General features: G+C 37.5%; 1 protein-coding gene across 4 annotated transcripts in view; it reads left to right on the top strand.

Moving 5' to 3' along the window:
- Window positions 1–14,809, top strand: part of SGCG (sarcoglycan gamma) — a 166,105-nt gene that overhangs the window by 135,776 nt on the left and 15,520 nt on the right. For all 4 annotated transcript variants that reach the window (XM_055359672.2, XM_063697193.1, XM_004054250.5 and 1 more), the window contains one exon: window positions 223–295. In XM_055359672.2, the coding sequence (XP_055215647.2) occupies window positions 223–295 (73 nt within the window). The remainder of the gene's footprint in view (window positions 1–222; window positions 296–14,809) is intronic.

Consider the following 14,809-nt stretch of genomic DNA (forward strand, 5'->3'; position numbering starts at 1 on the left):
GAAAAACATATTTTGTTTATAGGAACATAATGAAATTGTGATAGCCTCAGAAAAGTAGGGAAAGAGTTGGGCCTATTTTTCTACCTGTAACGCAAACATCTGCAAAAATTCTGCAAGAAAGAACAAAATCCATATGTTCTTTAATATCTAGGCTAAATGTTTATTTTGTTTGGTGTCACTTATTTTACTTCTGCTCCTGATACATCTTTGTTTTTTGTTTAGGGCCTGAAGGGGCTCTTTTTGAACATTCAGTGGAGACACCCCTTGTCAGAGCTGACCCGTTTCAAGACCTTAGGTAAGAAATTTTGTTCAAATATTAACACCCTCTCCTGTAGAAGACAAGAGGGTATGTGCTGGAATAATGTTAGCAGTGACTACTTCCTGACTGTTTCTTATTTCATCAGTTGCCTTTATTTTCAAGACTTCCGCTTATAACTAGATAGTATTTATTAAAATCCAAAGGAGGTCAAAAAGTCCTACTGACTCCACACTTGGTGCTGTTCACAGCCTCCTCCTTCCTCCTCCTTCTTCCTCTCCAATCTGCCTCTCATACTGGTATCAAAATGACTTTGCTAAATGCAAGCTGGTTAAAATGCTTCATCGCTCCCACATCACATCAGCCATAGGAAAATCCTAAGTGCTCCACTGGGCACCCACAGCCCTTCATAGTCTGGGCTGTGACCGGCGGGACCTCCTCCCCTACCCTGTCACCCAGACATGAGTGACTGCCATATCCTCGCCCACCCATCCCACGCCATCCCCTCTGTGCTTTTGCACTGACTGTTGCATCTTCCTGGGGTGCCCCCCTCCCCGAGGAGACCTCATGAATGTCTGCTCGTCCCTCAAGTGTTAATTGAGATGCTACAGGTTTATGATTCATATATTTTACAAACCTATTATTTTCTCCTGAAAAGTGTCAGCATAAGTTTCCTGAAGTTTTTTACAATTCTTAACACAAAGCATGTGCATATATATATTACATTATCCATCTCTACACTATCTGCAAACAAGGCAAAACCTTTGCACCTTTTAGTGGAAGACAAAGGTGCCCTATGTGGCCGTGAAATGTGCAAAAGGCGCTCTTGAAAATGTCAGTTTACTTTAAATTTTTAAAAGATATATGCACTATTAGTAGCGAAAATAACATTATAAAAACAAAGTGCACAATAAATCCATATTTGCAAAATAGTTGGAAACATTTGGTGTATCTCTTTTTAAATTTGTAGTAACATGCACATAACATAAAATTCACCATTTTAACCATTTTTAGTGTACAGTTCAGTAGTCTTAAGAACATTCATATTACTTCATGGTCATTACCACCATCCATCTCCAGAACTCTTTTTATCTCGCAAAACTGAAACCCTGTATCCATTTAACAAGTCCCCATTCCCTGCTCCCGGTCACGCCTGGCACTCACCATTCTACTTTCTGTCTCTGTGGATTTGACTAATCTGGGTGCCTCTCATAGGAGCGAAATTATACAGTTTTTCCTTTTGTGCCTAGTTTATCAGACTTAGCATACTTTCCTCACCCTTTGGTATATCTGTACATAATACCCTGAATATATAAAAATCACCCAGTTCCATACATGAATTTATTATTTTTTACAGAATCTTTGTGTCTATGTGTATTTTACCTTACCACTAGGCTACTGAATATCATTTACACCTATAACTATTCATTCCAATAATATATTTGTATTTTATAACAAAACCAAATAATATTTTAAATGGTCTTAAAGTTCATGCTATCACTTAAAATCACATTTAGAATTTAAACTTGAAGTGAATGCAGGACAATTAATATATTTTAATAAATTATGTATAATAGGGAATACAAGGTACAGTAGGAATCCCAGCTTCACACAGACAAGCCGGCTGACCATGGCCAAACTAACCTTTGCAGGCTATTTTTTCTCATATTAAACATTACTGATAGTAATCCTTAACTCAGAGTATTCTAGGAAAGATTTAATAAGATATTAAAAGCATTTTGTAAACTGAAAAGTCAAACACAGACAATCTTTTTTTTTTTTTTTTTTTTGAGACGGAATTTTGCTCTTGTTTGCCGAGACCAGCTCGGTCAGGGAGACCCTAACCCAGCGGTGCTAGAGGAATTAAAGACACATACACAGAAATATAGAAGTGTGAAGTGGGAAATCAGGGGTCTTACAGCCTTCAGAGCTGAGAGCCCCGAACAGAGATTTACCCACATATTTATTAACAGCAAGCCAGTCATTAGCATGGTTTCTATAGATATTAGATTAACAAAAAGTATCCCTTACGGGAAACAAAGGGATAGGCTGAAATAAAGGGATGGTTGGGCTAGTTATCTGCAGCAGGAGCATGTCCTTAAGGCACAGATTGCTCATGCTATTGTTTGTGGTTTAAGAACGCCTTTAAGCAGTTTTCTGCCCTGGGTGGGCCAGGTGTTCCTTGCCCTCATTCTGGTAAACCCACAACCTTCCAGTGTGGGCGTTATGGCCATCATGAACATGTCACAGTGTTGCAGATATTTTGCTTATGGCCAGTTTTGGGGCCAGTTTAAGGCCAGATTTTGGGGGGCCTGTTCCCAACATTGTTGCCTAGGCTGGAGTGCAATGGCACAATCTCGGCTTACTGCAACCTCTGCCTCCCGGGTTCAAGTGATTCTCCTGCCTCAGCCTCCTGAGTAGCTGGGATTACAGGTGCCCACGACCACACCGGGCTAATTTTTGTATTTTTAGTAGAGACGGGGTTTCATCATGTTGGTCAGGCTGGTCTTGAACTCCTGAGCTCAGGTGATCTGCCCACCTTGGCCTCCCAAAGTGCTGGGATTACAGGCATGAGCCACCGCGGCCGGCCAACAATCACTTTTTAAATTGTTATTATACAGCTGGCCATGGTGGCTCACACCTGTAATCCCAGCTCTTTGGGAGGCTGAGGCAGGTGGATCACCTGAGGTCAGGAGTTTGAGACCACCCTGGCCAATGTGATGAAACCCCATCTCTACTAAAAATACAAAAATTAGCCAGGCGTGGTGGCACATGCCTGTAATCTCAGCTACTCAGAAGGCTGAGGCATGAGAATTGCTTGAACCTGGGAGGCAGAGTTTGCAGTGAGCCAAGACCATGCCACTGCACTTCAGCCTGGGTGACAGAGCCAGACTCCGTCTTTTTATCAAGGGAAAAAAAAATTGTTATTATACTACATAGATATTCTCCCTAAATAATAAAGGATTAGGAAAAGCAGCATTTTTTATATATTTAATGTCCAATTAAATATTCATCAAAAGCAAATAGGAGTTCAATTTATCTTACCCACAAAGTGAACATTTGTAACATAAAAATAGTTTGTGACTATAATTAAATTATAACAAGGTTTAATTTTGAAAGTGGATAAAAAGATTAACATTAAAGAATTTTTATAGAGAGGAAAAACATTTTATATTCCTAGGTTAGAAAAATGATTCAGATGTGTGGAAATAATCCCATTAAAGCCAATTTAAAATTATAAAATAATATAGATTGTAGAAATGCCAAAACACTTTTAAAGTAAATGTCTATTTAAAAAATATATAGATCTCAATTAAATAATTCATCTCATGTTATCCCATTAAATCTTCTCACTGTATATGCGGCAGGCTCTTACTGAAAAAGAAACAGCACAAGAGTATTCTTTTGCTTTCTAAAAGGCGGTACTGAGGAAGGATTGAGCAACTTGAGTGTTAAAACCAAGGCAATTGAAAAAAATAACAAAACTGCAAGGAAATGCTCGAGGAGTGTGGTGAGGATGGGAGGTGGGAACTAACATTCATTGAATGTTTTTGACTGCCAGGAACTGTGCTCGGTGCTGTCACAGAATTTGTTTCATTTAATTATGAAGTGATTGGCAATTTTATCCCAATTTTATAAAGGCAGAAACTCAGATCTAGATAGTTCCACGTTGTAAGTCACAAAACTAAAAAGGTAGCCACTCATAATCGAATCCAGCTTTGACTCCAGAGCCCATGTACATCCAGTTTGCTGTCTCCACCACCCAGCGGATCCTTGAGAGATTGATTCTTTGATTTACACTGAGGTGCCTCTGACTGATTATATGATGGTCACATCTTCTTCTTCTGCAACTTCTTGCCATAAACTATGTTCCACTTTTTATTTCTGGTTCCAGCAGCATTACTATTCCTGGCCTGATTACAGTAAAAAGATTCTGGAATATCTTAGTTGGCATATATATATATATATATTTTTAGTCGGAGTCTCACTCTGTCCCCAGGCTGGAGTGCAGTGGCGCGATCTCGGCTCACTGCAAGCTCCACCTCCCAGGTTCACACTATTCTCCTGCCTCAGCCTCCTGAGTAGCTGAGACTACAGTTGCCTGCCACCATGCCTGGCTAATTTTTTGTATTTTTAGCAGAGATGGGGTTTCACTGTGTTAGCCAGGATGGTCTTGATCTCCTGACCTCGTGATCCACCCGCCTCGGCCTCCCAAAGTGCTGGGATTACAGGCGTGAGCCACCGTGCCCGGCCTTAGATTTACATTTCTTATGGCAAAATCATTTGCAAGGAAAGTATGAACGCTGACAAACTACCTTAAAGCAACCTTGCATTCACACATGATGTAATTCATTCTTTTTTAAAAAGTCAGCAAAAGTGTATTAAAGTGTTAATGTGCCAGATATAAAAGGCATGGTCGTTGACCTTAATGAGTTTACAGTCTATTGAGAAAAGAAACACGCAAACAAGTTAGAAAAGTATATTTAACTGCTATGATAAAAGTACAACTTCTATTGGAGGCATAGGCAAATAAATATAAAATCTTCCCAGGGTAATCTGGGATGATACCCCAGAAAAGGGAGGATTTGAATTCTGTGTAACACCATAAGGATGTGATGTCAATTAAGTAAGTTATTATTTCCATGTCTGTTCATTTACTTATCTAAGGAAGATACACATATACTACTGTGTGGATGGAAACATTGCCCCTGTTGCAAGCACTTGTAAATACGAAAGTTTACCTAGTAAGTGTTTATAAATACTAAGCTCAGTTAGAAACCAAGAAAGGGTAATTCCCAGGTCCCAACAATAAAGAGGCAGCTCAAGGTCAGAGTAGAGGAAGAGTTAAGCTAAGCTACTCATAGAAAAATCAGGATACATAGAGACTAGCTGCTGAGACATTAATGCTGATGTGGGAGTGAGATTCCAAGCCTTTGTTCAGTGTGCATGAAACACCCTGGCTGAGAAACCTCCGAAATCCTGACCTCCCATGAATCAGGTATTTCACACAATATGCCCATCAGCCCAACAATGTCACATGAAAGATTGCTATTTTAGGCCATGGGTTGAAAAATTACCCACAAGAAATCATGACCTGCAAGCCTTTGCCTGGCCGAGGTAGAAGCAAACGCATACTACTTCATGGTATAGGAACTCCAAGGTGGAAAATTAACAGTAAAAACTGCACCAAAGTCTGTGAAACTCATAGAACCATCTAAAAACAGAGAGAAATGACATTGAAGAAGTTATCCCATCACGCATGACATAAAGACACTTAAGGAAAACAATCCCTGCTAATGACTAGTTTACTTTAAAAAAAAAAAAAAAAAAGGGCTGGGCACGGTGGCTCACGCCTGTAATCCCAGCACTTTGGGAGGCTGAGGCAGGCGGATCACGAGGTCAGGAGATCGAGACCATCTTGGCTAACACGGTGAAACCCCATCTCTACGAAAAATACAAAAGAATTACCCGGGTGTGGTGTCTGGCGCCTGTAGTTCCAGCTACTCAGGAGGCTGAGGCAGGAGAATGGCGTGAACCCGGGAGGCAGAGCTTGCAGTGAGCCGAGATCGCGCCACTGCACTCCAGCCTGGGCGACAGAGCGAGACTCCATCTCAAAAAAAAGGAATTGAACTACCATGGAGAAGAATTAGAATTAGCAGCTGCTACAAATAATCTCCTAGAACTGTTATGTCATAGAGCAAAGCAAAGAGATTTTTAGAACAAGTATAAATAAAATGCTCAAATGAGGAAGAAAATGAATAGAAATGAGGAAAAAAATGAATAGAAATGTAAGACAAAGACAAGATAGTTTGAAAAACGGCAGATTTGGGAAATAAGAAAATAGAAATTATAGAAATGAGACATGAAGTAGTTAAAATAAAATCACTGGCCCCCAGAACTTTGTTTCTCATACCATTCTCCATACCATTCTCCAAGGAACCAGGACTTCTTGGAGAAGTGGCTGATCCCAGGGCTGGGCCAGGGAATGGTGAAGATGGGGCTTGGAGCAGCCTAAAGTTCAGGGAAATGCTAACCAAAAGAAAGTAGGCATCGCGATATTAATAGCAGACAGAATCAAAATTAGGAAAGAAATAGCATTAATAAGAATCAATGGGATCCAGCGTGGTGGCTCACGCCTGTAATCCCAGCACTTTGGGAGGCCTAGGCGGGTGGATTACCTGAGGTCGGGAGTTTGAGACCAGCCTGGCCAACATGGAGAAACCCTGTCTCTACTAAAAATACAAAAATTAGCCAGGCATACATAGTGGTGCAGACCTGTAATCCCAGCTACTTGGGAGGCTGAGGTAGAAGAATTCGCTTGAACCCGGGAGGCAGAGGTTGCAGTGAGCCGAAATCACACCACTGCTCTCCAGCCTGGGCAACAGAGCAAGACTCCATCTCAAAAAAAAAAAAAATCAGTGGGAACACTACTTGATGATAAAAGGAAATATTTACCAAGTCAGTTTAGCAATGATGATCTTTTATGGTTTCAACAACATAAATCATTTTGAAATAAAATTATTTTCATTACTTTTTAAAACGTATCAATGGAATCTAAGAAGCATGGAGATTCGATACCCACCATCAAAGAACTGAAAAACATACAAACAAGCTCTTCTTATGGAGTCAGAAAAGTTTTCTTTTTGTCCTTGACCTAATACTTACAGTTCACTTACCCAAAATTTTTTCCTAATATACACTACTTAGTGATTGACAGTATTTCATTGATCACTCTATCCTATTTCTCCACAAGAAACATATTTATATAATTATATATATAATTACTTCTAGTGACTATAGAATTTTTAAAATTTCTTTTGGATAGAGTCATAATTTAAGGAGAAAACAATTGATCAAAACAGTATAACCCTACAGTGCTATAGCACACTAGAACTTATTCTTCCTATGTAAGTTGTAATTTTGTATCTATTAGCCAGCCCCTCCCTATCCTCTCCTCCTCCCATTATTGTATATTTTCAAATAACTAAAGGAGAGAATTTCAGATGTTCCCAACATAAAGAAATGAGAAATGCTTGAAGTGATGAATATGCCAATTACTCTGATTTGATTATTACATATTGAATATATGTATCAAAATATCACTCTGTACTCCATAAATATGTTCATTTATTATATATCAATTAAAAATAATTTTTAAAGTGAAAAAATCAATATATTAAGATTTTTGATAGTAACAAAAAGTAGAATTGTATAAAAGTACATCTTTTAATGAATGGCTGGAACTTTTTAAAAACTATTTGATAGATCTGCTAATAAATATAGCTTATTAATAGAAGGAGTCAAGATTAGGCATCAATATCTTTCCTGTTTTTTTAAGTAGATGTCCCAAGGAGCCTGTTCACATAAGTAAGTAGGTATGAATCAAAAAGTTTCATTTTTTAAAAAGTCACTCTACGTTCTGAACTCTTCCCTAAATATACACCATTAAAAGTTATTTGTAATGACTATCAGCGACAATTCATTAGGTCTTTCTTCAATTTTTGTTGAAAGTAAAGAATTAGAAACCGTGAACTTGCCAAATGATTACCTCGTAATCACTGTAGTCATTTGATTTGTCAATTCTGTCACCAATTTTTTAATTTTCCCTTGCACATTACCCCTGGAAGTATTTCTACCCCAGGGTAATACATCATAATCGATTCAGAATGAATGAGCATGTCTTTCTTTATAAAGTGGGAGAAGGAGATTGTTAAAAAGGATCTGGGAAGGGGAACCCCTGCAAGCTCGCAACAGGGCAGTTCTGGGCAACAGTCCTCTTCTGCCCCTGATGAAGTAACTGGGACTGGATGCACCATCTCTGGTAACCAGGAGAACACTTGACAAATATATGAAACAACCACTTTCAGACACTGGATAACACGAAGTGCAAAACAAGACAGAAACTAATGAGGTGAGCCCTACACTTGCCCTAGCTCTCTGCCCACAGGCATGTTCAGAATCAGGGCACAGGGAAGGGGAATCCAGTCAGTGCACGGGAACCTCTGGGAGTGGAGGAGAAAGAGATCCGAGAGTGGGGAGTTGAGGCTAATGGAGTCTCTGGGGCACAGGATCAGAGAAGAGGGCATATGCCAGGAAAGAACTCCAGAAATCGCATACAAGTTCCCAGGTATGCACGTATCAGAGGTTTTTCAACTGCTCCCCTATATATGGGCACCTGATTTATTTACAATGCGCTTGTGCAGGTAAATTTTCATATTGTTGGAGATATAGCTTCATGATAAATTCCTGGAAGAGGAATCCATGGGTGAAAAAGATAAATGCACATATTGTTTACTCAGATAATGCCAAATTCCCCTTTCAGTGACTTTTCCCTCCATTGAGGTATACCAATTTGCACACTAGCATTGTTACAATAAATTCTATTTTCCTTTCCCCATGGCTCCCAACACAATGTGTTTTAAAATATTTTAAAATTTGCCAATCTGATAGATTAGAAATTATATCTCATTATAGTTTACATTTCTCTTAATATGAGTGAGGTGGAGCAACTTTTCATATGTTTAAAGGCCATTTTTATATTCCTTTCTGTGAATTGTTTGTCTTTTTCTACTTTTTAAAAATACTTTTCCTCTCAATTTTTAAGACTTCTTTAAATATTGGGAATATTAGCCCTTCATCCCTGATATATGTTTTAAATAATTTTTCCCAGCTTCAGTTGGTTTTTGACTTATTGTACTTTATGCTGTGCAAACTTTTTAATGCTTACATACTCATGTTTATTAATCTTTTTATTGTATCTGGATTGTAAGTTTGAATTTAACATGTTTCTTGCATGGCTTTATCTTTTACAGTTAGACCTCTGATCCACTTAGAGTTTATTATTGTGTGAGGTATGAGGTATAAGGTGTGAGGTCTGATTCTAATTTTATCTTTTCCAATTGGCCAACCAGATGTGCCAGCAACTAGATTATTTATTACAAACTCTACTTTTTCCCCTGTGATTTGAAATACAACCTTTACCACCAAATGTCTCTATAAACTTGGGGCTGTTCCTGCAATTGTAATTCTATTGCACCAGTCTCTCCATCCATGAGCCAGTAAGGACTCTGTTAACTAAATAGGCTTTTTTTTTTGGCGGTGGGGAGGGGAGCGGATGGAGTCTTGCTCTGTTGCCCAGGCTGGAGTGCAGTGGCAGGATCTCAGCTCACTGCAGCCTCTGCCTCCTGGGTTCAAGCGATTCTCCTGCCTCAGCCTCCTGAGTAGCTGGTATTACAGGAGCCTGCCACCATGCATGGCTAATTTTTGTATTTTGTTTGTTTGTTTGTTTTTGGTAGAGACCGGGTTTTGCCATGTTGGCCAGGCTGGTCTCGATCTCCTGGCCTCAGATGATCCACCCGCCTTGGCCTGCCAAAGTGCTGGGATTACAGAGAAGATATTTTGATGTCTGGTAGGACTAGTTGTGCACACATGCATGCACGTGCTCACACGCGTGCACGTGCTCACACACACACACAAGACTTTGTACATCATTGAACATTAGTCTGCCTATTCTTGGTCATGTATTTTTGCACATGAAGTTGAGTATTAACTTGTCTACTTCCAGAAAACTTATTTTGCATTAGGATTATATTAAGTTTATAAATTACCTTAGGGAAAACTGACAACTTACTGTGTTGAGTCATCTACCCAAAAACAGGGGGTGTCTTTCCATTTGTTCAAAGCTACTTCTATACCTCTCAGGAGCATTGAAAAGTTTTCTTCATATGTGTTTTCCACATTTATTTGTTGCTATTAAAAGGAGGTTTATTACATCATCATTATTCCCTGTTACTGTTTTAGATATGAAGGCTATTGATTCCTGTGTGTTAATTTTATATCTCACTACCTTACTAAACCTTTTATGGTTTGGATCCATTTGAGGATTGATTCACTGGGATTTTCCAGGTATACTCTCAGATCATTTGCAAATACATATAGTTTTACACCTTATTTTACAAGTATAATATCTCTAATCAATTTCTCTTGGCTAATTGGATCTCCCAATGTCCTCAATGCAATGTGAGAAAGAAATGGAGATAGTAAGCATCACTGCCTTTTTCCAGTCAAAGTGGAAATGCCTCTGGTATTTCTCCATTAACCAAAATCATGTGAATGTGTGTTTTATAAAGAAGGCACATATCAATTTCTATTTTTTGTTGAATGGGTATTGAATTTAGTAAGACAGTCTTTAGTAATTACAGAGATAGTCATGTATGTCTCTTAGATATATTAATATGGGGTATTACATTAATGGATTTTCTAATACTGAACCAATCTTGCATTCTGAGAATAAATCCTACTTTGGCCATGAAATATTATACACATAACTCATATTAGTCTGCATTTCTTTTTGTTCTTGCTCTGCTGCCTGCCCAGGCTAAAGTGCAAGAACACGATCTCAGCTTACTGCAGCCTCCAGCTGCAGGGTTCAAGCGATTCTCCCACCTCAGCCTCCAAGTAGCTAGGACTACAGGAATGCACTACAATTATTATTATTATTATTATTATTATTTTGAGACAGGGTCTTGCTGTGTTGCCCAATCTGGTCTTGAACTCCCGGCCTCAAGTGATCCTCCCACCTCACCTCCCAAAGTGCTGGGATTACAGGTGTCAGCCACTGTGCCTGGCTATGCTATGATTATAAAGTTTAAGTAACCCTGTTACTCTTGGTTCAATAATTAGGAAGTTTTTCCTCATTTTCAATGTTCTGGAATAATTTGTGGAGTATTGGGATGTTCTGGTCTCTAAAGGTTTGATAGAATTTTCCCTGGAACCATATGGGCCTGATGAAATTTTTAAAGACAGTGTTTTAATATTAATAGTGTATTTCTTCTTTTATGGAAAATTGTGTTTAAGCTTTCTAACTTTAATGGGAGTTGATTTTGGCCAACTGTATTTCCCTAGGAAATTATTCACTTAATCTAAGTTTTCAACTGTATTTGTGTAGTGGTCTGAAAGTAGTCTCATAGGAATTTTTAAATTCCTGTTGTTTTCATGGTTTTATACAGCTCATTGATAAAAATCAATGTCTATAAATACAAGTGAAGCACTGAAGTGATCTAACACTGTTTGCATAATCACATCCTTAGTTCCAAGTATGTGTATTTTATTTGTCACAAGTTAATATCTTAAGTCTTCTTAACTTGAACAATGAAAACAATTTATTCCTTCTGGTAACTGACAACTTATGGTGTGGCTTATTTTCCTTAATTCTAGCAATTCCAAGAAAAAGGAAAAACATACAAAATGTCAGAAAAAAAAGTACATATCATCAATTCAACAACTGGAAACAGTTTCAGGATTGAAAGTTTCATCCAGTAACAGAAGAGCACAGTCAGTGCTCATACAAGAATTCACTGATGACATCTTGGGCTCCTGAGCTATAAAGTGCTGTTAAATCCAGAATGTGAAATACGTTCTGTGAAAAGTAATACTCCAAATGTAAATGTATAAGTTGCCCTTTTCAAGAAGGACTTACAAATATATTAGATTTAATTTTCTTTTAGCTAAATGGAACTTTTTAAGATTTAGTATTTTTTCTTAACAAACAGAAACTTCTAATTCCTTTTAAGATTAACAAGTAAGATGCAAAATACTAAACAAAGTTACTGAAACAGAGGTCTTAAGGACAAACTGAACTTTTATAGTTCACTGACTTCTGCAGTAATTAAAAGTCTGAGACTCCCCTGAAGACTGAATTGGGTATGTCACAGATGTTTAATCGTAGCCATCTTATCTGAGTGACATTACTCTATAATGCAACATAATCTTTCACAAATTTCTGTTCATTGCAGTGACATTCCATTCCCTTGTAGACCTCAGATATTATTAGTCTTTTTTTCTGTGAAGTACAGTCTTGATGAGCTTAGAAGTGTATTTTATATTTTTCGTGAGTTAAAAAAAGTTATCTTTTTTCAAGACAGAATTACGCTTTACAGAAATAATGAAATCCCAGGAGTGATTTGGATTACAGTGGGATGGTGCCAGTACTGGCTGTGGGCAGTACTTAGAACTATGCCCTGTTATGCATCTTTTAGGAGATAGGTTCTACAGAACTGTATGGTTTTTTTCCAAGGTTCTAATGAAAGGTGATTCAATTCAAAGGAAAATATTAGAAGTCAATACAGATGCATGGGAGAAGAAATATAGGGCAATAATGTTAATATCAATGTATCAAATTATATCTGTATTTAAAAGCATGGATTCCGTAAATTCAAGTGAAATACTTGAATTTCAAGGCTCATCATTGTCATAAATCATAAAGAATATCATAAATACGTAACTATTAAAATGCAGGCACTTATTGTGTAAATACAACTACATATAGACAGTAGTATCTTTGCATAGTTCATTATTAAACCAAAACACAAGTTTTTATGTACAAAAACATTCTGTATAGAAGTGAGAAAATAAAAATAAAAACCCACATACGGATCTCTATAAATGTCAACATTACACCTATGTGTAATGTTACATAATGTTGTGGTCAAGTCTAACAAGAAGTGGATTGCTGAAGATCGTGAATGCTTCACTGGTTAATCATGAATTTATAGACACTGATCTTTCTCTGGAGAGTATTTGGCCAGTATGAAAGTTAACTTATCCTTGCAGTATTCTATGAAAATAAACTTTCAGGAACTGGGGTGTTTTAGAAACCACTGCTTGGGCACTAAGGAGGGAATGAGTTCTTTCAAAAACATTTTTGTTTTTGTATTCAGGTCTTTTTCTTTTTCATGTGGATGTGAAGTAGGCAAATAATTTTCTTTTGTTTTCTGAGTGGGAATACCCAGCTGTCTCAAAAGTCAATCCATTCCTTGTTTATCTGTAATGCTATTTTTGTCATATATAAAGCTATTTTTAATGGGTGCCCTATTCTTGTCCGTTGTTCTGGCTTTTTTCTTCTTAAACCAGTATCTCCCTAATAGCTGTACAGTGCATCTGGTACCTACTAGGGCAAGTGTCCCCACCATGTCTTCTTCAGAGTTGTATTGGCTGTTTTTAGACATTTATTTTTCATGTAATTTTTTTTTTTTTTTTGAGACAGAGTCTCACTCTGTCATCCAGGCTGGAGTGCAATGGCATGATCTCAGCTCACTGCAGCCTCCACCTCCTGGGTTTAAGTGATTCTCCCACCTTAGCGTCCTGAGTAGCTGGAATTGCAGGTGCATGCCACCATGTCCAGCTAATTTTTGTATTTTTGTAGAGACGCGGTTTCATCATGTTGGCCAGGCTGGTTTCAAACTCCTGACCTCAAGTGATTCACTCACCTCGGCCTCCCAGAGTGCTGGGATTGCAGGTGTGAACTACCATGCCTGGACTGTTTTTCATGTAAATTTTAAAATCAATTTTTCAGGTTTTTTGAAAAACTCTCCTGGTTTTTTTTATTGGAATTACACTGAATTCATGCCTTTATAATCATGAAGTCTCTTGTCCATAAATATGGTATATCTCTCTATTCACACAGCCTTTTATATGCCGTTTAATATTTTATGATACTCTCCATTTAGGTTTGGCCCATAATTATTAGAATTCATTACCAGGGTGTTTATAGTTTTTGTTTCTATTGAGAATGGGTTCTTTTTTCTGTTAAATTTTCAAAGTGATTATTATTGATTTTTTCATGATAGTTTTTAAGCCAGCAACTTTACTGATCATTGTTATTAGTTTACACACACATATATATATATATATATATATATATATATATATATATAAATACATACATATGCCAAGAGAGAGAGCGAGAGAGAGAGAAAGAGGAAGATGGGGTCTTGTTATATTGTCCAGGCTGGCCTTGAACTCCTGGGCTCAAATGATCCTTCTGCCTCAAATGATCCTTCTGCCTCAAATGATCCTTCTGCCTCAGCCTCCCAAGTAGCTGGAACTACAGATGCACACCACCATACCCAGCTTAGTTTTAATATTTTGATTGTAGAACTTAACTGATTTTTCCATTAAGATGGTGATAGTGCCAAAAAAAGAGTCATCCTTTTTATTATTATACTTCTCAGATCCCTGTATTGTTACTTTGGCTGGGACAAATGTTGGCTAGAAAGAGTAATGATGGACATCTGTGTTTACTTCCTGACTTTGAGAAATGCTTCTAAATTTTTTAAATGAAATGATGTCTGCTATAGGTTTTTGGTAAATATTAATACCTATTATCAAATTAAGAAAGTTCCATTTTGGTCTAAGTACCCACCTCTCCCTTTTCTTTCAAACAGTGTGTGTAAGAGCGATCAAAGGTTTGGTGTAAACTCATATATGAAATGAAAGAGTCAGTACATTTTGGGGAAGTTGGATTATTTACACTTCCACTTCAATGTATTTAATGAAGTTTCTCTTTTCAAGTTTTGTACATCTTCAGGTCCATTTTGGTTCTTTCCTTGCTAGAAATTTTTCCTTGTTACTCATTATGGGCATATAATTATTCATAATTATTCATAAATGTTTATGCTAAAAGTATGTTATCTTTTGCTTTAATGCAAGGTTTGTTTGTAAGCGGCTACTAGGTCAATCTTGCAAATTACATTGTTAACATCTTCTATATAC

The sequence above is a fragment of the Gorilla gorilla genome, chromosome 14 (assembly GCF_029281585.2).
Source record: "Gorilla gorilla gorilla isolate KB3781 chromosome 14, NHGRI_mGorGor1-v2.1_pri, whole genome shotgun sequence".
Lineage (NCBI taxonomy): Eukaryota > Metazoa > Chordata > Mammalia > Primates > Hominidae > Gorilla > Gorilla gorilla.